Source organism: Ochotona princeps, chromosome 20 (genome assembly GCF_030435755.1).
Source record: "Ochotona princeps isolate mOchPri1 chromosome 20, mOchPri1.hap1, whole genome shotgun sequence".
NCBI classification, from domain to species: Eukaryota; Metazoa; Chordata; class Mammalia; order Lagomorpha; family Ochotonidae; genus Ochotona; species Ochotona princeps.
Genome location: NC_080851.1, coordinates 29,047,720 through 29,074,491, shown reverse-complemented (window position 1 = coordinate 29,074,491; position 26,772 = coordinate 29,047,720). Strand labels below are relative to the sequence as shown.

General features: G+C 44.0%; 1 protein-coding gene across 8 annotated transcripts in view; it reads left to right on the top strand.

Moving 5' to 3' along the window:
- Window positions 1-26,772, top strand: part of PALS2 (protein associated with LIN7 2, MAGUK p55 family member) — a 95,260-nt gene that overhangs the window by 5,594 nt on the left and 62,894 nt on the right. For 4 of the 8 annotated variants that reach the window (XM_058677998.1, XM_058678003.1, XM_058678005.1 and 1 more), the window contains exon 1: window positions 16,476-16,655. The exons of 2 other annotated variants lie outside the window; for them this stretch is intronic. In XM_058677998.1, the coding sequence (XP_058533981.1) occupies window positions 16,598-16,655 (58 nt within the window). In that variant the 5' untranslated portion in view covers window positions 16,476-16,597. Of the gene's footprint in view, window positions 1-16,474; window positions 16,656-26,772 lie in introns of those variants that run through there. 2 more of the 8 variants (XM_058678001.1, XM_058678002.1) reach the window with 2 other exon arrangements.

Sequence of the window (26,772 nt, the reverse complement as noted above, 5' to 3'; positions counted from 1 at the left end):
CATGGAGAAAGGCTCTCAACCTTAAGCATAGCATGGATGTGTTAAACCTGAGATGTGATGTACACCTGTTAGTGGGCTGAAAACGTTTGGCGATGCTTTGGATGAGAAATGGCAAATGACGGAGGCATTCATGCTGCTGATGGAAAATATAAATCTATAGAATTTCATGTCATAATTTTGCAAGAGGGTTAATATAACTGGAAAAAATAACCCTCCTTCCCTGCGCCGCCCCTCCTCCCCCAGGAAGGAGATCCCTTTCAGGATCCAGTGCAGCTGCTTCTCTGCAGCGTGCTGGTAAAGTTGTTTCTCATCTCTGGAATTACCGTGTGCTTAGTATCCCAGAGCCCAGCACTTCCTTAGCTACTTGGTAGCATCAGGTAAAGACTGTAGTGAAGGAATTTAGCTTACTTTTTTTTTTAATGGACCCAGTCCATCATTTTACAATTTTAGAAGCAATCTTTGCTTATAAAAAAAAATTTAGAATTTTATCTGATAAATGTACTTAGACTATTCGGGTAAGTCAGCAATTGAGTGGGGTTTTATTATTGTTTATTATGTGCTATGTGAGTGGAACTTTTTCTGTTCCTTTGTTCGGGAGGGTGGTGTACATGTAGAGGTGCGGTGAGCAGCTGGAGCTGTGTGGGACCTTTTTAGAGACATTTGTGAGGAAGTGTGAGGATGATGACTCTGAGCTGACGGAAGGCAGGTCATGTGCTTTGGAAGGGGAAAATGAGGAATGAACCATGAGGTTAGGGAAATTCTATGGTGGAAATCACAGGGGCTGCAGCTCGGGAGGCGTTGGAACCCAGAAAAAGCTCAAGCTGATGCGGTTTAATGCCTGCTCTGAGAGCAGACCCTGTGTGTGGTGTTGCTGAGGGGTGGTTTTACTGCACAGGGGATCCTTCCTGCCCTGCAGTCCTCTGTCATGAATCGCACTCTAACACAGGTTCCCATAGGTCTGCTGGATGCAGCCTCTGGACTCACCTAGCCTGCAGGGTCTTATGTCCCTTAGCTAACCAAGCCCGGAACTTGGCCTGTCTCATCGTGGCACTCGGAACTTGGCCTGTCTCATCGCGGCACTCCGCAGCTGTCCCACCCTCTCCTCTTCTAGCCTTGGCCTGCCTGTCCTGCTGTTCTAATAAACGTTCAGGTTTGCTTCTCTCAAGCTGTCATTGGAGGTCCCTTTCCCCCTCCCCCCACACACAATTTATCTTCTCAGTCCAGGACAAATGATAACTCAACACTCATGGAAGCGGCAAGTACATGTGCCATCTGAGTGGATGATGTATGTGTTTTTGTTCACGTGAGCCTTGAGTGTGTACGCTTGGTTCGTCCTTGCCCTTGTTCTCGCTCAGCTTCAGGATCTGTGCAAACGCCTTACCTGCACATTGTCTCCTTTGCTGGTAGTTTTGGCTTCTGGTGGCTGCTGAAACAAGTTGTTACATGATTTGGGAAGACGGGCATTTCATTCACACCAGGTGGGCCGGGGTCAGGGATGCCCCCAGAAGCTCCACAGGAGGCGCCATCTTTACTGTAGCATCTCACACGGTTTCTCTTGGCTGTTGGCATTCCTTGGCTTGTGGCTGCCCCACTGCAGTCTTCAAGGTCAGCATTTCAAGTCTCTCTCTGTCCAGGCTTTTCTTCCCTCCCCTGTGGCTCCATGTGAGCACTCCCTCTGCCAGAGATACCTGTGTGAGGTCAGATGGGGCCTGTTCCCTAATGGATAATCCCCCATCACAGAATCCTGATCTAATTACCTCTGCCAAACCCCTTTTTCCCCCAGCAAAGTGACATTGGCAGGGCTCAGGGATTCAGACCTGGATGTCTTTGAGACTGCTATTCAGAGCTCCTTTGTATAAATTCAGACCGGTTCAGAAAAGAGCTCTGGTGGGGGTCTTTTTTTTGCTGCTCATCTCTCTGTAAATTGGTTTTCTCCACCAACGGTGGTTTTTGCCCTGGGGTTTCTCACATCTGCAGTCACCCCTGGGCAGGGGTAGCTGCTTGGATCTGGGACAGAGAGGTCGGGAGTTGTGCAGATAACGTACAACCCCGTGGCCCACTGCCAGGGATTGTCTGTGGTCCGAAGGCTATGAAACCCGGTTCTGAAGCAGCTCGTGCCTGTGTGGGCAGAGCTCATGAGCAGGACTCGCCCGTCTGATTGGATCAGGACAGGTGGTAGTTTTAAGCGAAGAGCTAGTAACAGACGATTCCCATGTACCATAAATAAGATTATGACTCCAAAACATACAGAAGGTGCTCAGGTCTGTTTTCTGGGTAGGCACCTTTTCCTAGGCATCCCGGGTTATTGTTCTGCTGAACCAGTGATGTCACCAGCTTATGAGTGAGGACACACAAGTCTGTGAGGTAATCAGCATGTGACCTATAGGTTTCCGGTAGTTGGTGATGCCCTGTCGGCACCTGCCTTGCTCATGCTTAGTTAGACAGCCATGCGTTTTCTGTTTGGACACTTGGCTTTCTGGGGTCTTTCCAAAGCATTCTACTTGATTTTCATATAAGGGGCACTGTAACTCCTACTGTCTTGTATCAGATACAATACACAGTATATATAAAGACAAGTTTCATACACACACACACCCCAATAGCACTGCAAGGAGTTAGGAGTACTGGTTCCAGCTGTAGCTCATTTTTATAGCTTCTCACTTATTGAAATGGTGACAGCTAATATCACAGTTGTTTACAAAATCTTGAATGTTTCAGGAAATTTCATTTTAGGTGCTATCAGTATAGAGTTTGTAAATTGTCTGGAGAGTATTACTATAAATACTATGCTAAGGTCACCAGATTAATACATCGGCTCTCTTTTGGCTAACAGCAACATGGATTTGTTTTTCATTAACTGTCATAAATATTATATAACAAAATATTTACTTGCAAAACAGTGTCTTCACTGCTTCCTGTAGAGTTAAACCATAGAATCCTTGAAATTAGGAGCCACATTTTACTCTTTCCTCTCAGTGTGGCATTGGCAGATATGATAGGCACCCCGGTTTTTGTAACACGGCATTCAGGATACATAGTTCCATTCTGCTGAACTCGGTATCTGTCTCCTCCCTAAAGTGGGAATTATATTCCTTTTATGGGGTGAGTGTAAGGTTTCAGTTAGCTAATGTGAATGTTATGGCACAGACACTGAGACAAGGTGAGTGCTGAGTGAATGCCTTTTACTGCGATACACATGGCGCTGATACAGTGTAATAGCAGCATGGACATACTGCAGTGGACAATGGCTCAGTCTGGTTCGTAGTGTTTCTAAACCACCATAGGCAGATCTCATCTTATGAATATATGTTTTTTTTAATTTATTTTATTTTATTACAGTCAGATATACAGAGAGGAGGAGAGACAGAGAGGAAGATCTTCTGTCTGATGATTCACTCCCCAAGTGAGCCACGATGGCCGGGGCTGTGCCGATCCGAAGCCGGGAACCAGGAACCTCTTCCGGGTCTCCCACATGGGTGCAGTGTCCCAATGCATTGGGCCATCCTCTCCTGCTTTCCCAGGCCACAAGCAGGGAGCTGGATGGGAAGTGGAGCTCCCGGGATTAGAACCAGCGCCCATATGGGATCCTGGGGCGTTCAAGGCGAGGACTTTAGCTGCTAGGCCATGCCGCCGGGCCCGAATATATAGTTTTTAAAGATTTATTTTTATTGAAAAGCAGTTAAGATTTACAGAGAGAAGGAGAGACAAAGATCTTCCATCGGCTGGTTCACTCCCCAAATGGCCACAGTGGCTAGAGCTGAGCCAGTGCAAAGCCAGGAGCCAGGAGCTTGTTGCAAGTCTCCCACGCGACTGCAGGGTCCCAAGGCTTTTGGCCATCCTCTGCTGCTTTTCCAGGTTGCAAGCAGGGAGCTAGATGAGAAGTGGAACAGCTGGAACATGAACCAGTACCCATATGGGATCCTGGCTCTTGGAAGGTGAGGATTAGCCACTGAGCCATTGCACCAGGCCTGTGAAATTTTTTTCCTTAAGGATTTTGATTTTAAAGTAATAAGTTATGTACTACCAAGTAAAGTTAATCATTTATTTTTACATGACATTTCCAACTTCATGTCAAGATTTTATAAAACTGACACGTCTTGATTTTTTTTCTGCTTCATGCCTTTCCCCAAATGTCTCCAAAAGTTGACTCATGTTTGATATAAAACATTTTGTTTTAAATAAAGACAATGGCCTCACGTAAAATGCCTCCATGATGGTCTGGTGTCCCATGATAGCACTCCCATAGTATTTTGAATGTGCGTGATTGTCTTCCTTTGTGTTTTACTGGAATATATATGTTTGTGCATATATATATGCATAAGGAAATGTTCTGGAGTGAGTATTTTGGTCCTCATGGTTAGGATGCATCTATCCCAGATGAGAGAACTGTGTTTGACTCCTGGCTCTGATTCCCCACTTTCTGCTCCTCCCCTCCTGCCCCCCCCCCCCCCCCCCAGCTCAAGCACCTGTGAATGTAGAACTGTGAGGCAGTGATGCTATCCCAAGTACTTGGGTTCTTTTTTTTTTTTTTTTTTTTTTTAAGATTTCTTTGTTAGAAAGGCAAACCAATTTTACATAAAGGAGGAGAGACAGATCTTCCATCTGCTAGTTCACTTCCCAAATGGCCGAGTCCAGCCAATCTGAAGCCAGGAAATTCTTTGTTCCAGATTTCCCACACAGATGCTGGGTCCCAAGGCTTTGGACCATCCTCCACTACATTCCCAGGCCATAGCAGGGTGCTAAATGTGAGATGGAGCAACTGGGACATGAACCAGGGCCCAAATAGTTGGGTTCTTGCCACCATGTAGAAGATTGGATTGAGTCCTTAGCTTTGGCCCAGCCCAGCCCTGTTTGTTGTGCGTAGCTGTGGAGTGGATCAATGGATAGAAGATCACTCTCTGTCTCTAAATAATAAGTAAGTGAATGAATTTTTAAAAACAGTTTGCAGGGTAAAAATACAACTACTTGGGCCCAATGCTATTTAGCTCAGTGGCTAAATCCTCACTTTGCAAGCTCTGGGATCCTGTATGGGCACTAGTTCATGTCCTGGCTGCTGCACTTACCATCCAACTCCCTGCTTGTGGGCTGGGAAATCAATGGAGGATGGCCCAAAGCCTTGGAACCTTGCACTCGCATGGGAGACCTGGAAGTTCCTTGCTTTGGATTGGCTCAGCTCTGCCATTGGGGCCACCTGGGTAGTGAACCAGTGGGTGGAAGATTTGTCTCTCCTTCTCTGTATAAAATCTACCTTTCCAATAAAAATAAGTAAACATTTTTAAATATTTACTTATTTTTATTGGCAAAGCAGAATTGCAGAGAGAGAATATAGTTTTTCCATCCACTGATTCACTCACCAAATAGCAGTAGTGGCCAGTGCTTGGCCCGTTGGAAGTTAAGAGCCTTGAGCTTCTTCCACGTCTCCCATATGAATGCAGGACCCTAAAGCACTTGGACCATCTTCTGCTGCTTTCCCAGGTACATGAGCAGGGAGCTGGATCAGAAGTGGAGCAGCTGGGACATGAACCAGCACCTAAAAGGGATGCTGGCACTGCAGGTGGAGGTTCAGTGTATTGTGCCATGGTGCTGACCCTTAGAATGCTATGTTGAAATGGTTACAAAATGAAAATTATTTGCCTTTTTAATTCATCTTTTTGATAGTTTTTCTAGCTGGAGCTTTAAAACCTAGGTAACTGAGGGAAGAAAATTAATTCATTGAAATTACTTATTTCAAAAATGAGACGGTGATCATGCATATTTTTATACAAATTAATTCAAGTGCCCTTCATTTTCTTTTTTGAAACTCGTAATCTTCTGGAAGCGAAAAACATGCTTTGGAACCACGTCTTTAAGAAGATTGGAATATCTTGTGTGACAAGTAGGCACAGTATGCCCTCACTGAAGCATCAAGTTCTTAAAAGACCTAAGGGTGGAGCAATTTTGCATGAAGGAATTCAAGATCTCATGGGGTCAATAAGGAGACAGAGCTGGGGAATAAATGCATAAAAACCCTTGTAAGTTCTAACATTCTCTCCATTAAAACATTGAACAGAATAGATCAGACATGGTCAGTGCTTTGTACCACTCGGCCTGGCAGAATCAGGCAGGTTCTTGGTACCTTTCCATTCACAACTACTTGCTTGAAACAGGCTTTGTGGGATTTTCAATCTGGTCTTGAAGGAGTGCTCATGCGTTCCAGCAGACATTTTCAGAGAGTTCTTCCTCAAACCCTGCCTTAGTTTCAGTCAGTTACTGACTTCAGCTTCTGGTTCCAGCTGCTGCTCCTGCATAACTTGGATGTTTCAGATTTTTTTTAAAAAATGAGCTGTTAGTAACCTTTATTTAACTCGCCAAGTTGGCTGTGTGCATGCAGATATTTATAGTTGGTTTCTACTCATGATAATATCCTGCCAGTGCTCATGAGGACACGGTGTGGAACGCTTGGCTCTGGCGGTCGCTGTCACTCCCATCTTGGTTCTCTACTCCCCAGCAGCCTGTGTGATCTCAGATGGAAGCCATAGGTTGATCTAAGCGCACTCTATCAGTTTGCACAGCAAATGTCTTCTCCTACCCTGCCAGCTCTGTTTCCTTCTCTTGTATTATCCAAGCCTAGACTCCTCTCTTTCCCAAAATAGTTTCAAGAAAAACAACTTAGAAGAATGTGTTACTCTCAGTGAAATCGTTCACCTAAAGTCAGTCTGTGTATATGTGAATGAACTGACATCACAGCGTAATGAAAGCATTGCACTGTTTGACCTGAGGAAGTACCTGTGTTTGGACCTCCCCCAGCTGAGTCTCCCCCTGTGAACAGAGGCTGAGGGTCATGGATTTGCACGTTGTGGAAAATACAGAGTAGTGTTTTATCACATAGAACTAAGTTTTGAAAACTTGCAGTGAAATTTTCACCTATGGGGAGAAACATGATACTCCCTCATTTAGATCATTCTCAGTTGAATTCAGAGAGTCCCATTTTAGTTTTTGACACTTTGATTCTACAGAAGCACAGGATGGATCATAAATTGGATATTGAATAGCAAAGGTAAAGCAAAGGTGTTTTTGTTTCTTGAAGTTTTATCTACATGATTGAAAGGCAGAGCAGTAACAGAGAGGAAGAGGTTTTCTCCTCCTGTGTTTACTCCTCAGACACTGCCACAGCCAGGGCTGAGGACCCCCGTGGGTGGCAGGAGTACAAGCACTGGGTGTCTGCTGTTGGCTCCTGAGCACATTAGCAGGAAGTGGAGTGGGAAGCAGAGCAGGACTCCATCCCAGGCGCTCAGATACAGGGTTCTGGTGTCTCAAGCAGTGTTTTCACCTGCTCTACCCCCAACCCAGCCTCCATAAACCATGCTCTTAGATGGGGAAGACGAATATAAATGGGTACGTTTAGATGGAATGAGAAGTGTGGTTGTACGTTTAGCAATCGTAAAGATCGCTGTGTGGTAATTTTGTTTGAAAGGCAGAGTCGGAGAGGAGAGACAGACATCGTTGGATCTTACATTCTCTGGCTTACTCCCCAGCTGGCCACAGTAGCTGGGACTGGGCCAGTCTGAAGTCAAGGAGCCTGGAGCCTCTCCTGGATCTTCTCTATGGTCTCTAAGCCATCTTCCGTTACTTTCCCAGGTTGAACAGGGAGCTGTATTGGAATCGGGCTGTCAGCACTGCAGATGAAGGCCCCAGAACAGAATTTATATTAAGGAACAAGTGGACTAGGTTGAGGAGCTAGAAAGCTAGATTTTAAGAAGACAAGAACTTAAACATTCCGGATGACAAAAAACTTTGGTCATTAAAATGTTCTGTTACTGTGATGGGCATGAGTGCCTCTGGCTGCTGGGCGGATCATGCTGAAGAAGCCGATAGTCCGAAGACGCTGGCAGCAACATGTAAGGGGAATTCATGAAAGAAAATGGTTGCCGGGAGAATGAAGAATAAGATCAATGTAAAGACAGTGGGTTCACAGTCCGCCAGGGCAGGTGGAATGACGTAGATGGGGCCTCAAGACAAGACACTCCTGCATTTTCAGGGTTTGAGTCTCCCCCCAAAGATGTACAATTTTTTTCTAAGATAAGTCCTGGTCTTGTTTTCAAACTTCAAAAGATGTTTTAGGTTACTGAAAGTAAGTTGTTAGGGCCTGGCAGCATGGCCTAGCAGCTAACGTCCTCGCCTTGAACGCAGCGGGATCCCATATGGGCGCCGGTTCTAATCCTGGCAGCTCCACTTCCCATCCAGCTCCCTGCTTGTGGCCTGGGAAAGCAGTCGAGGATGGCCCAAAGCTTTGGGACCCTGCACCCACATGGGGGACCTGGAGGAAGTTCCTGGTTCCCGGCTTCGGATCGGCGCAGCACCGGCCTGTTGCGGCTCACTTGGGGAGTGAATCATCGGACGGAAGATCTTCCTCTCTGTCTCCTCCTCCTCTCTGTATAACTGACTTTGTAATAAAAATCAATAAATCTTTAAAAAAAAAAAAAGCAAGTTGTTAGATTCCCTAGGTTTTTGTAGGTTGTTCTCAGCTGTTGTCTTTTATTAAAGAGTGGAAAAGGTGTTTTTTTTTTTTTTCACTTTTTTAGACTGCCAATTAAACTTCTCTATCCCTGTATGATCTACATATTGTTAACTTAGAATGGAAGGACACTAATGATGATGGATTAACTGGGGGGGTGTTGCTGTCAATTCAAGGAAGAAAAAGAGCAGAGAAACTGTAAAAACAAATTTTAAAAAGGAAAATTAAAAAATGAAGATACTAACAGCCATAAGGAATATGATAAGCATATTAAGTAGGAATATTTTAGAAGCAGTTCAAGTATCTGACATGTGTTACAGTGTTAGATATTGGAAAATTTAAGATGTGGCTCACTATTTTGATTGACAGGCAATTCAAATTTTACTTTAGTCAGGAGTCTTCCTCTGACAAATTTAACTTTATTTTTTATAAAGGAATAGTGTAGCACATTCCTGTAGCCATGACCATATTGTCTCTAGAAAGCCAGCTTGTGAGAGCGAGAAAACGAGTTTGATGCAAGAAATACCAACCTATTGGCTTGAAGCATCTATTTGCCTTATTAGAGATACACCAATCACTGTGGGAGGAGGAATTTTCTCTCCTCCCTCCACCCACAGGAACTCTTGGTAATATCTGAAGACATTTTCTGGTTGTCACATCTTGGGGCGGGGGGGCTGCTCCTGACATGCAGTGGGTAAAGGCATCCATCAGACAGTTACCCTGATCGCCCTATGTCAGAACTGTCAAGGTTGGAAAACTATGGAACACAGAGGAACCGAGTTCTTCCCTGGACTTTGCTGTAGACCCAGACCAGATTCTTAGTCCCTCTGTTCTCGGCATGCCCTTTTACTGTCCTTCCCATGGGGTGCAATGCAGATCCTTCTTAGCACTTTCTCTGTTGCGTTCTTATCCTGTGTCAGTGACGGGGAGCCTTTATCTGTCAAGGGCCATTTGGATGTTTTATAGCATCATTCACAGAAAATACAAAATTATCAACTTACAAATTAGCCTGCTACAGATCTGTTGACCTGCCTACAGCTTCCTTGGCAGGACCAGAGCATCTGCTCTCAACGTGCCTGAAAGCCCGTCCCTGGCCACCTCGCCCTCCCAAGCCCTAGCCCACGGGTAGACACTTTGGATTAGATATTTCCAAATCTCTTTGCACATTTTTGTTTGGATTGGCAATTTTTTTTCCCCCGGAAAGTAATTTATCTTGCGTTTACTTTGACTAATTTAGCTGTTGAGGGAATCACTGTATAGTTGAATCTCCAGGCCTCTTGTTACGTTTTCTTTAAGGATGCTGTTCTCTTCACATCACTTCCTGTGTGCTTTCAAGCGCCCCTGCCCAGGTCAGGAGACTCTTCTTGCAGCGTTGGTATCTGTTGTCGTTTTTGTGTATGTTGAAAGTTCAGACAATAAGATACTTCAAAGAAGAGCTATTCATGAAGCTACTGCTTTCAGAAAAATCTTAACTCTGCTTACAAAGAAAGGTTGCCCTGCGTAGAAGTTACACATAGACACGTTTTGTGACGGATCTGTAGTGGTAATGAAGAATAGTGAATTGAAATTCTAGGATGAAACAGGACATGCAAGAGTTTTTGTTTGGCTTCGTTATTTCTGTTAATCACAGAAAAATATTTCATTGTGATATAGCAGCAGGAAAAAAAAATATCTTGACAGAGAAAAAGTGGGTTTCCAAAGGACAGTTTTCATTTGGTTGTGATGTGAGTTCTGGAGTGTGCGCAGTAGGCGCGTTGCTGCCTGCCCCCCACTCCCCACCCCCCACCCCGTGTCCACATCAGTTATGTCTCCATCCATCCTTCTCACTGGTGCTGGTGTCTCCTTCCTTGGCCTCATCACATCCGCAACTGAGCTGCTTCCTTGGTGTCAGGGTGTTAACCAGAGCTTCCGGTGGCTTGCTGAGTGGTGTGTTCCGGGATGGTGTGTGCCGGGATGAGCTCCCCCCCCCCCCCCGTCCCAACCTCCGGCCCCACCAGTGTAACCAGTTTACATGGGTACTGTGGAAGCTTGACTTCTTCGTGGCCTTTGTTGGGCTGTGGGAAGCCCAACCTTACTGCCTGAGCACACAGCTAGCAGCAGTCAGTCCATCTTAATTGTTCAGTGTTTTTACTGAAAAACACTTAAATATTTAAAGAGACTTGCTGTAAGCCTAGGGTCATCCAGGGTGGTCAAGTGTGTTGCTTTATCCTGGTTGCTGCTAACAGCCATGTATTACCTGTAGGGGAGAGATTTATGCTGATAAATAAGACAGCTGTCCTCTCCCGTGACTTATTTCTCTATTTTAAATTAAGCTTTACAAATATTAATGTTACATAGTTAATTTGGTGTACAAGAAGGAATGTATAATGAACAGCCCAGGTTTCTTATCCTAGTGCTGTATCACTGCCAGGAATGCGGGTGTAGTTTTACTAGTAAACCATCCCTCCGTGGCCTGAGACCTGTTGTGCCATGCTTTGCAGTGTGGGATTGTCCTGAACGTGACTTGGTGTTTAACGTCCCCTGTTCCCTCCCAGAATCACTGGCACAATCAAAGATGCCCTCATGGCCTTTCAGATGTTCCCCGGGGAGAGGGGTGCCGCTGCCGTTTTTAAAAGTGCACCATATGTCTCAGGAAGCATATGTCTGTATTGTCAGCGTTACCCAGCGGCTGTTGACTGTCTGCTGTGAAGGATGCCTCCCAGGAGAGGCCTGGCTGGGGACGAGCCGTGCTCACCTCTGCGGCCTGAGCTTACAGGATGTGTGGGTCATCTCTCCTCTCCTTTACAATCATACTACTGCTCTCTGATGTTTTTGTTTCTCTCTGGCTTGAGTGTTTATGGATTCTGAATTGGGAGTACTTGGCTTGGCTGGATTTTCATTTTTCGGTGCTGCCTGGCTAGAAGGCGGCTTCCCCAGAGTTGCTAAGGCTTTGCTTTCGCACCTGTCAGAGCTTCAAACACAGGACACTGTGAGTGCTTTGAACCTGGTAGATATAGTTGAACGCTGAATCATTGAGCATCCTCAGCATCCCTCAGGTAGAGTCCACATGGACACAGACTGATGTCTGTGTAGTCTTCCTTGGTCGACTAGCATGTTTTCACTAACACTAGCCTTTCAGCAGTGGAGGGTGAGTCCCTCAAGGTCCCCGCTCTGCATGGTGGGGTCAGGATTGCTCTCAGTCTCTCACAAGCCAACAGCTACCCTGCTGGATTCAGTGCTGACATCAGCAGGCACCCCGGGACTCCTGGGTCCTATCACCCCCAATTCATCTTGGCCTATGGAGATTTCATCTTAGACTAATTTTTTAAGAGAATATTTTTTGGTGTTTTAATTATCAATTTCGGATGTTTTGTAAATGGGAGAATTATTTTCAAATTAACCAGACATACCTTTTTTTCTATATGTAAGATTTTTTTTCATCTTTCATTGGAAAGGCAGATTTACATGGAGAAGGAGAGACAAAGATCTTCCATCTGCTGATTCACTCCCCAAATGGCTGTAGTGGCCAGAGCTGAGCCCATCTCAAGCCAGGAGCTTCTACCAGGTCTCCCACATGGGTATAGGGTCCCAAGGCCTTGAGCCATCCGCTATTGCTTTCCCAGGCTAGAAGCAGGGAGCTGGAAGGAAAGTGGAGCAGCCAGGACATGAACTGGTGCCCTTATGGGATCCTGGCACATGCAAAGCAAGGTCTTTAGCCACTAGGCTATCGTGCTGGGTGCTGATTTTAAAATTTTTAAGAATGAAACATATAAAATCAAAAACACGAAATTAAGTACAGCATAAAAAAAGATGACTTGTGACCGTGGGAAGCAGAGCGGTACCTTTTGAGGCCTCTTCCAGGACAGTTCTGTGTTGGACAACTTAGATTTTTGCTTCTCTGAGAATATCCATGAATGACCACAAAACTCTGATTTGGGGGTTGCAAATCAATTTTACCTAAAAGAGAATTTGTAAATGACAGTATCTGTTAAGTAAACTGTAGTCACTGTATCTGGTTGATGTGTAGAGTGGGTCAGGGAAGGATGAGGTTCCAGTGGTACAAAGCAGAGGATTGAAGGAAGAAAAGGTGATTCACTGTGGCTGGAATCAGTAGATCTGTAAGGAGGGACAAGAGGGGCAGCAGGAGGCTGTGAAGGCTCTTACACCGCATTAAGGAATTGGGGTTTTATAGATGATGAGGAGCTAGTGAACTGCTTGCGAGGCAGAGAAGCAGATTGAGAGTGTGTATTCCTGTGTGCTGGTTCATTCCCCACACGTCCTGTTGGGAGCTGAGGACTGAATCCAGGTCTCCCATGTAGCTAGAGTCAGGAGTCAAAGGAGGGTGGCAAGTCCAGGTGCTCCTTTATGGGAAGCAGCCATCCAGATCCAGGTCCACGTTCCTATCCTTAGTGAAAGACTTGAGCCAAAGAGGAAACACAGCCATAATTCAGACAGTGGCCCTAGGGCAGATGGGAAAGGAAAATAAATGGAAGGTTTACACATGAAAGTGAACAGGGTGGAGAATATGAGTCAAGGTAGTGATGGTGGAGATGAGGGGGAAATGGTTATTGTTTGAGGCTGGAGCAAAATGGCGTAATAGGATGGATATCCTAATAGGTGGATTCGCTGAGGAGAAGTAGAGAGGATGCAATCCTGAGAAATAAGAGAGGACAGACTGATGGCAGAGGGAGCCTGGAGACCCGTTTACACAGGGTAAAGCAGAGACAGCAAAGCAGTGCTGCAGTGAACAGATCTCCCAGAGGTAACCAGAGGTCCACTGGCTGTCAGGTGGGAAAGGAAAATCACCAGGAACTCCGGAGGTGGACCCAACCAAAGAACTGTGAGTCCTGCTGATTTTTGGTAATCCGATCACAAACAGAAGCAGAGTGGCAGAGCCCGAGCGCACAGGTGTAGGAGCAGGGTGGATGTGATGTCTTAACCCCTACCAGTGCCACATTGGATGACATTTTGAGGTTGGTGGTAAAGCTTGGGGTGGGAGTGGGGGGACATCAGCGAGCTGTGCAAGTGCTGAGCCAATGGAGAACTCATTTCCAGCTCAACACAGTGCTCTGGGGAAATAATATCAACTGGGAAAATAATACCTACTTGGCATCCCATAGGTTCCATCCAAAATAGGTCTGGGTCCCCCTCTCCCTGCCGCCACTTTACATACAAATCAGTTCTTAATAGATCAAGGACCTAAATCTGCACCCAGAAGTCATCAAACTATTAGAGGACAACATAGAAAACTCTGTATAGAATATAGGTATTGGCAAAGACTTCTTTAAGAAGTCACCAAAAGCACAGGAAGTCAAAGCCAAAATAAACAAATAGGGCTACATCAAACCAGGAAGATTCTGTACAACAAAGTGAAGAAACAGCCAACAGAATGGGAGAAAAATCTTTGCACACTACACAGTGAATGGGGGGCTAATATCTAGGATTTACAAAGAGCTTCAGAAAGTCAATGACAACAAAATAAACAACCATGTGAAGAAATGACTGAAGGAAATGAACATTTTTCAAAACAGCAAATTCAAATGGCTGATTGACACCTGAAGAAATTCTCAGGTTCCCTAGCTGTTACGGAAATACAAATAAAAACCATGTTGAGGTTCCACCTAACTCCAGTGAGATTGGCCTACATTCGGAAACTAACAACAGCCGCTGGCATGGATATAGGGGGAAAGTTCCATAGTGCAACCACTGTGAAAGTCCATATGGAAGTGCTAAGACAATGGATAATGGCTTCACTATATGGCCTAGCTGTTCTACTCAGGAAATATATCCAAAGGAGGTGAAATCTGCATATGAAAAAATGACCTGCAATCCTGTATTTATAGCAGTGCAATCCACAATAGTGAAAATGTGGAAACAACCCAGATGCCCATCGAAAGAGGAATGGGTAAAGAAACTGGTTCATCTAAGCCATAGAATACTACTCAGCCATTAAAAAAAGTGATGTTCTACTATTTGCAACAAAGTGGTCCCAACTAGAGACCATTCTACTCAGTGAAAAAAAATCCCAAAAGGATGAGTATAATATGTTCTCTCTGATATAAGCCTTCGTGCAAAATACAAGATGAAAACATAGGTAAACATGTAAATACATATGTTCTCATAGATGAACAGTGTAGTGGAGACCAGCATAGTGGGAAGTGAAGATACAATGTAGTATGCATCTCCACTCCTGAATGAAAGGAGGACTTCCAGTGAAATTTAAATATATCTTGACAGTGGGATACCAGACTATCTACCATTGTCTATACCTATAATGTCATGATATACTGATATAGGATGTTGGTCTTGGGACTGTTGCTGAAGATGTGTTGTACTACTGTATTAATATGGAGAGAAATCTTGGGAGGAAGGGGAAAACCCTGTGACTGGAATCATATCATGAAAAATAAAATCAGAAAAAAGGAAATAGTTATTATTTGAGAATTAGGCAAATTATCAAACTGAATGGTCTTGGTGATAGATTAGATAGAGGAAACCAGGCAGAATGAATACCCATACATGATGCCTTTGGTTAAGATGGGGAATAGAGGAGGGTAACCTCAGGGAGGAATGGGCTAATTCTGAAGATGTCAAGTGTTTGGTGCACCTGGGACTTTTTTGGTGGGGAGGGACGGGAAAGTATAGGCATAAATTGAGTCTGATTACACTTAGGAGATGGGGACTTGAGAGAGATTAGGCACTGATAAGTACTTTCATGCCTGCTGTGTGTGAAGCCACTGACAGAGTGCAGAGTTAGATAGAACAGAGTGTGAATGTCTAAGCCGGGGCAGACAGACCTTGTGAAAATGACTCAGCCAAGTGCTGTGTTGAAATTGAAACTTAACCGAACAGGGAGTGACCAAGATGGGGGCTGACTTAGATTGGGTGTTTCAGCCTATTTTGGGAGGTACTGCTCGCATGAAGACAAAATGGAGAGAATCAAGATGTGCACGTGGCTCTCTGAGGAGGTCATTTCCAGCAGAGGGAACAGAAAAATGAGCTGAACGTATTTGAGGAACAGCACAGAGACCAGAGAGGTGGCTTCATGAAGGCTGTGGCAGCTCATGGCGAGGTATGAGGATGTATTTCTAAGTACAGGGGAGGTCTTGGGACAGCTGCAGCAGGAGAGTAACAGAATCTTAAGTTTTACAAGGAAGGCTGTGGTGGATGTTGGGAACTGGAGTGAAGTGCCTGGAACTTGCAGTGGACAGCGAGGATGATGATGGGTCAGTGGTGTGATAGGCGAGGCCAAGTGAGGGACCCAAGTGGCTTGTCTTCAGTCACCTCTGTCACGACGGAATAATCCCCTGGTCTGTTATGACTTCCAAATATCACCGTAGGTGCATATGTCAGATACATGTTGCCTTTAAAAACAGAAACCATCAGTAAAATCCATTTTGCCAAAATTGGTTTTGAGACACATGTTCAAAAAATTTTAGTTTGCATATTTAATAAAAGTAACAGTGATCCTGTACTCATTATTCATGTTTATTGGTAATCAATGGGAATGCAGAAATGCTTTCAGATAATACCATCAAATTTAATCCTGTGTATCTTCCTATAATAAAGTAACCTTTGGCTTACCTTGTTGGCTAGTGCTTAGATCCATCCAAATCTTTGCCAAGTAGGGCTACTACATTGTGAGAGCCAATTAGGAGTAGCTGTCTTTTGTAGATGTAGCTTTTTTCTGTCTTTGTATTACACTTTAATGAGGATGTTTGTGGACCTAGCAGGGGCATAGACTGTGGTTGGGAAAACCTGGAATCAACTGACCAGTGAAGGAGATGTTTCCATAATTTAGGCAAGAGAAAGCCCAAATTGGAAAGCAGTGGGCAGAGTGGAAATTGTGCTGAGGATACTTTTGAGACTTCTGTGAAGCGTAATGAGAAGATTTGGATGTGTGGAGGGTAGGAGAAAGACCACTGAGGACAATTCCGAGCTTATAACTGGTGGAGAACGGGGTGGTGGTGGTAGGTGGTGATGTCATAATGCAGGTGTTAGAATGTTCAGTTGGAGGAGTAGGCTTGGTCAGGACCAGTGAGCAGTCCAGCAGGTGGTGAATCAGAGGTGCCATCCTGGGGCCTGGCGGGGAAATGTGTCAAGAAGACACTCAAAGGAATGTGAATGCAGTCACCAAGGCTTGGAAATCATTACCCTGTGAGAAGTAGTAGACACCCTGTAAGTGAGTGGGATCATACAAGGAAACACGGGAGCCCGAGCATCCCTGTAGTGCTGGTTGGCTGTCCTCAGGCAGGGTGGGGAATAGATGTGCAGTAGACACACCTGATGGGATTCTTTATCCTGTAGAGGAAGCCACAGTAGACCACTGGGCTGGAGAGCGTGAGGAGTTGAAGAGGCACAGGGGTGGGCGGTTATTTTTAAGCTTTGTGTATTTGAAAGAGTTGCAGAGCTAGAGCAAGTGAGATCTTTTGTCCACTGGTTCTCTCCCCAGGTGGCTACAAGGAAGTGGGAGAGCTTTATGTGCATCTCCCCACGTGGGTGGCAGGTGGTCGATGGCCAAGCACCTGGACCTATTTTTGCTGCTTTTCCCAGGCTGTTTACAAGAGGCCTGGATCTGAAGTGGTGCAACCAGGACACAAACCATTGCCCATATGGGATGCTCATGTCACAGCAGCAACTTTACTAGCCACACTGGCTCCAAGTGGGCTGCTCTTCAGAGGAGCCTAGTGTGATGGAGAAAAGGAAGGAGATAAAGCAGGAGCTTAACCGGGGAACGCACTTCAAGATAGGGATTCTTACAAGTTGTGATTTAAAGATGAGGAAGTTAGTGGCATTTACAAATGGCAGAAGTGGGCCACTGAAGAAGAATCACTTGTGTTCCAGGAGAGGAGTAACCAGAGAACCAAGGTCCTCGCTGAGCAGGGGAGGTCGATTCACTGCACAGGTAAGCAGCCTGGTGGAGGAGGGGAACATATTTTCTCCTGAGCCTGATTAGAGCAGAGATCAGGAGTGTAGTGCTAATACATTCAGTTCTCCAGGTGGAGGGAAACTTTGAGTAAGTCACAGATGATAGTCTTTCTATTCTTTTCCCTTCTGACAAAGTCAGATATTGATAATTTGGTGTAGTTCTAGAAAATGGGGGGGGGAGACAAGAAAACTTGACAAGAAACAGGTAATGACATCGTGTGGCCATGGGAACCTTGTGATTTTTATGGGACCAGGAAAGTTTTAGAATACTGAAGGATTTGTTCATAAGAACAGGAAGAAGAGTGAGGATGGGCATTTGGTGGTACAGCAGTTAAGATACCACTCGGGAAGCCCAAGTTCAAGTCCCGACAGCAGTTAAGAGACCACTCAGGAAGCCCGAGTTCAAGTCCTGGCTCCGCTTGCAATTCCTGCTTCCTCTTATGCACACACGCAGGGAAGCAGCGGGTGATGGCTCAGGTCCTTGGATCCCTGTCACCCCTGTAGGAGATCTGGATTGAGTTCCTGGCTCCTGATGTTACCTTGGCACAGTCCTGGCCATCAGGGTTGAGGCCGTTTATAGGGAGTGAACCAGCAGGTGGAAGAGCTCCATCTCCTTCTCTCTTCCCTCCCGCTTTCTCAATTAAAAGTTAAAATTGCTAAGGGAAATGAGCCAATCACAAAAGGTTAAATACCACATGTTTGCCTTAATTTAAGATGATACGATGTTATGTATAACATGTTATGTTTTGAATGTTACATGTTGTGTATAAACTAAAATTGAAGTGTAGGTGAGGTGGTCACAGAAGGTGGCTGGGAACTCGCATTTACTTTTAACATATTGGTTACTCATTACTATGTCAATTAATTCCATAATGATGTAAATTTTTGCTGATGGTATGTTGGAGCTTTCAATTGACTGGGATGATACTCTGCTGGCTCTGTCTTCAGACCAGAGAGGGTATACCTAAGAAGCCGTTGAACTTGACTGGACAATAAGATGCTGGACTCTATGTTTGGTATACGCTTGCAATGGGGGAATCTCAACTGAACTTGAGCTGTGGTTATGCAACAAGGTGGAGGAATCCACCATGGTGGGAGGGTTTGGGGAGGGATGGGGAGAACCCAAGTATCTATGTAACTGTGTCACATAATACAGTGTAATTAATGAAGTTAAATAATAAATAATTTTTTAAAAAAAGTTAAAATTTAAACATGCAGGAAATATAATAAGGACTGAAGGTACGCAGGAAATATAATAAGGACTGAAGGTACTGATGTGGAGGAAAGAGCTGTGGCATTAAGAGGTGAAGGGAGCTTTCTCCTGTGTTTGTTCAGGGCCACCTATGCTGATGTCGGTGCGGGCGAGCTGCAGGCAGGCTCTTAGGTCTTTTTCACTGAGTCAACATGTGAACTGTTTTATTAGTGATGATTTATCAAACTAAAGAATGCAAAAGGAGGCTGATTGCCACAGAACACTATCATTATAGAAAAGGACTTATAAGATACGTTGCGGTTTTTGAAGCAATATTTTTATGTGGCCATTTGGAAATTTGGGAAAGGTACAGATTATCCTATTTCTGCCTCTTTTTATTAACCATATTTTTCAAGCTCAGCACCTCGCTCAGTCTTGACCTTCTAGAAATGCAAGATCCTGCAAGGAGGTTCAGTGGTCTGTGGGCTTGATATTTGCTATGGAGCAGTTTGTAGTCTGAATCAGACTGTGATTTAGATGTAATTCCATCCACTCAGAGTGCTATTTCACAACTTTGAGCATATTATATATTGCTTGAATTTTTTTTTCCCAACCAAAAAAAAAAAAATCTCTCAGGTATGAAAGGTGAGGGAAAACCTAAAATCTGTTCATTCTAGGTAGGATACAGCCCTGTGTTCTCACTGCAGTAGAACTTAGATGTGTGCTAGGCATCCGGCTGAGCGCACAGAGCAAGCATTTCCTCATGTTCCCCGCCAGGGTTTCTCTGTGGCCTGTGTGCGACAGTCCTGGTCAGCCGAGCAAGCACGCTGAGATGGCCTCGGGGCCCTACAGCTTGGGAGAAGAGAATTTGCCACTTGTTTTTCACCATCAAAAATACCATCTCATGCTTATTTTTAATGCAATGCTGTGTGCCTCCTTTTGCGGAATGTTTTGCCTTAGTGCTTTAGTGTGTAGCATAAAGCAGCAGTAGACAGCAGCCTGGGTGTTGAGTGAGGTAAGAATAAAATGTCCTTATGATGAGCTAGTTGTAGTAGCTCCTAAAATATTTTATAGAACTGAGAGCCATGTCATGGGAGCATAGCAGAATAATCTGATTGTATTCATTTACACATTGATGATTTTTGAGCTCTAGTTCCTTGTCAGAATGGAATGATGTGCCAGGTAAGGGAAATAAATGATTTAGGTTGATGCCAGATAAATATGGTAAGTAGGTGCAGTTTTATGATGAATTAAATAAGGTTGAAAAGTTTCCTTTAGTGTATGTTAAATCTTTATACTTGTAGGGAAAAAAATGGCCATATCTTCAAAAATTTGAAAATGTTTTACAACTTTTCAACATGTGAAGTTTTAGCTAAATCTATTGCTAGTGTACATTTTATGAAGTGGGCATTGGCCTACCAGTTAAAACGCTGCTGGTTTGGGATGCCTGAATCGTGTCAAAGTGCCTGAGTGGAGTTCCAGCTTCCAGACACACACTGTTGGGAAGTGGCAGGTGACGGCCTAGTGTTTAGGACCTTGCCACGCCTTTGGGAGACCTGGGTTGAGTTCTTGGGTCCAGGCTTCAGCTTTATAGCTGAATAAAGGGGTGAACCCTTGGAATGGGAGCTTGCTCTGTGTCTCTACCCATCAAATAAATACTTAAAAAAAAAACCCTTAAATTACTGTTTGTGTTATGAAGCAGAATCAAATTAAAGAAATCATCCAAACATGACTTTGTGTCCTAGATTTTCATCTTTGAAAAGTCCTGCTTGTTTTTAACTTCAAGAGAATAGTGACAGGCCTGGGATTTTTTCCATATTCAAACTGGTTGCTGCTTATACATCATAAATGCATGCTTTGCAGCTTTGGTTTCTTATTAAAACTGAGTGCGTGCACAGACGTGAGACCCCTGCTCCCTGGGTTCCTACTGCTGTTTCTTCCTGCAGGTTTGGACATTCTTGGCGGATTTGTTTTTGGTAGTGAACTCCCTCCCTGTTAGTGAATGGCAAACTGATGCTGCTGACTCACTGATTCTTTCAGCTTTATTCTTTTGGAAGAAAATAATTGCACTCTTTCCCCATCCCAGTGTGCTCCCAGTACATGTAATATATATCCCCGGTCCTCCGTCCTCATCATATAGTTAGATTGGTAATTTTGATCAACCAGTGTGCTTTAGCCAATCAGTGGTTACCATTCTCCATTCCTCTGTCTTTGTTTTCTTGGAGTTAATATTGATTTGTTTGGCTTTACAACATGTATGTTCAACAGTTCAGCCGCAGATCTCTCTGGTGCGATTTTTTCAGACTCAGCAGCTTCCTTCTCCACCCTCCAGGAGCCTCTGACCCGTCCAGTGTGGACTCGTCATCTTGTCCCTGGTGGCTTCTAGTCTTCTGTCTTGCCTTTTTTGTTCTGCCTGTTTGTTTCATTCTTAGAAAGCAGCTTGTCTTCTTTTTTTAGTGTCTTTCTGAGAAAAAGCACTTATGGCTGATTAATCTTGTGAAATTTTACAGGCAAGTCTGAAAGTTACTTCTAACCATCCTCATGTGATGATGTGATCGTCTTCTGACATGGGGTGCCATCCCTGAGAGGGTCAGAACCACTGGGACCCCCTCTCTCTAGAAAGTAGCATCTCTGGTTTTCAGTTCCTTGTGATTCCTAGGGAGGGGCAGAAAAGGAGAGTGGGAGAGAGATGCCAGGACATTTGACAGAGTTTCTGTCCTGGTCTCCTTTTTGCAGTCCCCTCACCTCCTCTGCCTGTGCTGCCCATTCCTAGGCCATTGGGAGTCGTCTTTGTGTAAATGAAGTGTGTTCCCACTTTCCCTCTGGCTGGTTTAGGGCTTGTCCTCTTTGGATCCGCTGAGTGAGTGAATTCTTTGTGTGCTTTACAATTCCAAAGTCACATTTTCTTCCATTATCTGCATCTTTGTAAGCCAATTCCTGATAAAAATGAAAGACATAAGTATCTTTATTTCATTGAGAAGACTTTTAGGAAAAAGCAAAAAATGGGTCCAACTCATATTTACATAGAAGTGTTGCTGTTTTTCCTTCTTGAATAAAAATACTCATTTTTTCTATCTACTTTTCTTTCCAGCTCAACTCTGGGTCAAATCCAAGCAAAGCAAAATTATGTAGCCTATCAGGAAAGGAGTTTCTTCTTAGCCATTTTAAAAACATTTTTATATATTTGAAAGGCCAGGTTTCTTTCTCTCTCTCTCTCTCTCTCTCTCTCTCTCTCACACTCACTCACTCACTCACTCACTCACTCACACTGATCTTCCATCACTTTTCTTCCTAGATGCTGGTAATTGCTGGAGGCTAGGATTCAGTCCAGATCTCTGGTGTGTTCCCAGCGTGCCTATTAGCAGGAGGTTAAAATCTGAAGTATAGCTGGGATTTGAATCCAGTTGCTCAGAGAATGTGATGCAGATATCCCCAGGAGTCCCTTAACTGCTGAGCCAGACAGCTAACCCTGGAAAACCATTCGTAACATTTATTGACTTGAAAGGCAGAGTGATGGCAAGACAAAGAGCTTGTCTGCTGATTCACTTCTCCAAATATCCCCACCAACCAGAGTAGGGCCAGGCCAGGTGCTGGTGGTAGCTAGGAGCTGGAGCTCTCGCTCTACCATGTGGAGTCAGCCCTGAGTCCTTGAACCAGCATCCACTGTTTCCCAAGGCACACTAGAAGGAAGTTGGTTATAAAGAAGTATAGCCAGCACATGATGTGATAGGAAATGCAGACATCCCTTGTGGTGGCTTAACGCACTGTGCTGTGGCACCCACTCCTACAAGATGATTCTTAATTGTTTTTAATTATGTTCATGTGAAATCATGCAGTGAAGGATACTGTTCGGCTTTCCAAAAAACATGATTAATTACTCCAAGAGCAGGCTTTGCTTCAGTTTGGGCTTTTTTAGATCACTCTAGGGTTAAGAAATGAATTGCCTCCTTTGCGGTCCTGGTACCATTAGAAACTCAGACTAATTCCACAAGATTTTGTGTTTTACCTTGGGATGTGTCAGTTGTCGGTCACACAGAATTTGGCTTCAGTTAGAGCTGAAAGATAACAAAAATGTAGAACATTGAAACATTGTTTCACACGATCACATTTATCCAGTATTTGTTGTACACCTGAATTTAGAGCTCTTGTAGAGGAAGATAGCTGAAGAAAGAAGCGGATTGCATGAAACTACTTCCCCTTGTTTTGGTTTTTACATAAGAAAAATAAACAGGGAAGTTGAGAGGGGAAAAAGATACCTAATTTGAAAAAAGGGAGAATTTTTTTATTTTGACAAATTTATATTTTTAACACATCCTTTTCAGATGTCGGTAAAGGTATTTGCTTCCATGGACAAGAAACAGCATCTAGGCGCAGCTGTCTATTTACCTTTCACAGCCGAAAGGAGCCAGAAATGGCAAAGCAGCGCAGGGCACAGTGTCTTCCCCAGTGGCACCTCTGGATGCCCCTGCCTGCGGAGTTTCGAGAGTCCCTGTCTGACTGTTAGCCTTGCTCGCGCTGCGGCCATGCGTCGGCCTGGCAGGCATTTCCTTGGCATCCGCTGCTTCTGAGAAAGGTGCGCTGGCAGTCCAGATTCTAACCTCTTATGGATGTTGGCAGCTGCTCCCGTGACTGACATGATGAGAGGGGTGGGTGGGGAGGATGAGAAATGGTTGATACTGACCCTGGAAACAAATCTTGCCACATTTTCAGGGTTACAGTTCTGTTGAAGTCATGCTACTTAGTGGCAAATCTAGGAAACATTTTCTCATGCCCAGTGCTGTCTCTACTAACCAAAATAGATTGTTTCATAATTTTTCTGAGTATCTGCCATTTGTTATAAAGCAAACTCTCAGGGACAGAACTGAGTTCATCTTACATCTCTACACCCTTGGCCAATCCCTTGCAAAAAAAAATGCCCATATATGTGATTTGTCCAACCTTGTTGGGTGTTTTCCTTCATTCTGTTTTGAGAAAAGGACGGATTCCTTTGGGAGAAGGGTCCTGTACAGGGAACTTTGCTTGCAGAATGTCACTGAAACCGAATTGCTGATTTGTTTCTCCTGTTGACTCACCTCTGTCTTAAATTCCCCTGAGCCTCATTTTTCTCACCAGGCAGATGGAGATAATACCTATCCCATCCAATTTATGGACTTTTTGTTTGTTTGCTTGCTTGCTTCCTTGCTTGCTTTTGGAACCTGAAATGGAAAAGAAACATAGGACAGGGTAATGAGCTGTGTATGAGGTTGTTATTTCAACTCAGGTAAGGAAAGAGTGGTGCTTAGGACTAAGTTTTAGAGGGGAATGACATGAATATGGAAGTAATGTAGAGTGGACAACTGATCTAGAGGTGAAATTACAATGAGGTAATCTGAGTATCTACAGTGGTATGCAAGCATGATTGTGTGGTGAGCAAATTGAAGAATAGGGGTTGTGAAGAGATACCAGTGATAATGTTTAAAAGGCTTAGTTGAATTAGGTGTGGGTGTGTGTTTATATTAGCAGAGAAGTTTAAACTTATAAAAGGAGCCATTTAATGCTGTGAAATTCCTATTTTGCAACTGAGAGAACAATATAGTGCAAGAGAGCAAGGAAAGTTCTCTGATGTGATAAATATTTATAGGAATCAATATAGAACTTAATTCTTGGTAATCTCAGAACAGATGTCCTAGAATTCTACGTAGGAATGATAACTTGCATTGTTATGGATGTCTTAAAATGGAAGATAAATTATTTCAATTTTCACAGTGTCTCGTATCTCTTTTCTCTTTGAAGTCTGTAGAGGTTGTGATTGCGGAGAGAAATATTTTTGGCAAAAATGTCTTATTTTCAGAATTAAAATGTAGAAAGCTGAGTAAATATTAATGGTTTCCATTCATGTGGTCCTAGACTGTAGGCATTAAAGCAGTTTTTATAACTTACAGTTCATTTGCTGAAGTTAGTAAAAGATGCTTAATATAACATAGTCTCAAGTGACTTGCTAGGAAAGAAACCTATGATTAAAAAATACAAATAAGGCATGGGCTATTCAGGGGCTGAGATAATCTGTATAAAGAAATTATCTCTGAAGAGACAAATCCATGACTTGAAAAATGATGCCAAGTGGTTTTTTGGGTTTTTTTTTGCCTAGTAAGATTTTCTACCTAGTGCTTAGTTTTATTATTTTTAATCCTTTTGAACCTGCATAAAAACCTCTAAGCATGCTCATGTTACTGAACCTCTTAAATACACAGTCCACAGCTTTGGCAATCCATTTGTTAAATTACTGTTTTTGCTGCACAGGCTTATAGAATTACAGTAATTTTATCAACCTTTTAAGACTTGACCAGAGAGACAAAGCACTTTGCAAACGCCATGCTTCTGCTGCAGGCCTTGTACCACTGGATGCGCTTTGTCGTGGATCTCTCCACACCTGTTCCTACGTATTTCCGTATTTTTGCCCGCAGGAAAAAAAAAAAAATATATATATATATATATATATTTACGTCTCACTTCTATAAAGGTAAGTATACAGAATCTTACAATGCCCATGATACTATTCAAAATTTGCTATTTTTTTTTCCACAGACAAGATGTGTTTTAGAGAGGTTTTCATGGCAGCACACAGAAAGCCTTTGTTAGCTTACTCATAGGCAGTGTAGAGTTTATTTAGCTATTTCCCGGCTGAGGCCTATGAGGTGGTTTTCTGTGTTCCCCATGCATTCAAGTCGTGCCACAGTGAACATTTTAGTGGGTCTTCTTAGTAGCCTTATCACCACTGTCATGACCTTTTTTGCTTGATAGTGGATTGACAACTAAGAAGGCTTTGTAAGATTAAGACCCTGAAAATCTTTTATTAAAAAAGATTACATGAATTCTGGTGATACCGGTATGAAAACATCAGTGCTACCACTCCATGAATAGCAAATAAAAACCTGGACAGAGCTGTGAGAAGCAGCCTTCTCAGGCTACTGCTAATTGACCCCAGGGAGTTGAAAACACGGATCAGTGTTTATTGTCACTGCTATTGGAGCTTTGAGGGAAGAGCAGGGTGAGCCTCTGACCTCGCCTGGCTTTGCTTCCGTGAGCCCCGGCAGGCTGCGCTGCTGGCCAGGCTGCGGGAAGTGGAGCCTCACTGGCTGCATCAGTTGAAACCGTAATCCCATAGGATGGTATTTGGAGGGGTACCCTTGGGAACGGATGAGGTTAGGGTTAGGTTATGAGGGTGGAGCTAACTTCATGACATTAATGTCCTTATACAAAGATGGAAGGATCAGAGCTGGCTTGGGTCCTTACTCTCACGCACCCCTGTACCTCTCTGTATTGTGATGAAGCCTCAAGTAGAGATAACCTCCTGCAGGAACCAAATCCATCCACATTGTAATCCTGGACTTGCCCACCCCCAGAACTAGAAGGAGCAAGTTTTTGGCATGTAAACCACTAGTCTGTGATCCTTCTGTTGGGGCAGCCAGAACTAAACTTGAGACCAACAAAGATAACTAGCAGTTTTGCTAATGTTGAGGAACAACTTTATTCAAGGTAGTACAGAGGAACAGGAGACACAAAAAACCTGGGACTTGACCAACCTGATTAGAGATGGAGAAACCCTACAGCTTTGCTTGTGGAAATGTGTAGGTTTGGTTTGTTATGAGCAGTGGATCAGGAATTTAATAGGGAACCCCTTGACTTGAGAGCCACAGAAGGGCTAAGCCCTGTCTCCGTACAGGGAGATCCCAGAGCACCTGGCAGAAAGTGAGAGAAAAGTCGTGCGTGAAAACTGGCTGAGAGGTTGAACGCACATCCCAGCCCATACTTGAGTAAAGCACCTGAGGATGGAAACTCCAGCGCAGCCATGGCCCCAGTCACTGGCGGATCACTAAGCTAGTGGACATTGGCACCGCCCCCAATGGAACCAAGCTGAAAGTATAAACATAGGAATTGAAAGACTTGAACAAAGATGCCCTGATGCGACCATGGAGGGAAACAGAATATGCAGTATGGGTCCAGACCAGTTATAGCAAAATTCCTGCAACTCTGGAAAAGATGAATTCAAGGTTGCTATAACAAAGACTCAGTATTCAATTAAACCTGCTAGAGAGGGAATTTACAGAAAAGGGGGACAATGAAAAAGTTGAAAAGCACAACTATAATGCAAAAACAAACAAACCCTCTGACTAGAAACTGATTTCCTGGGTTCAGTGTT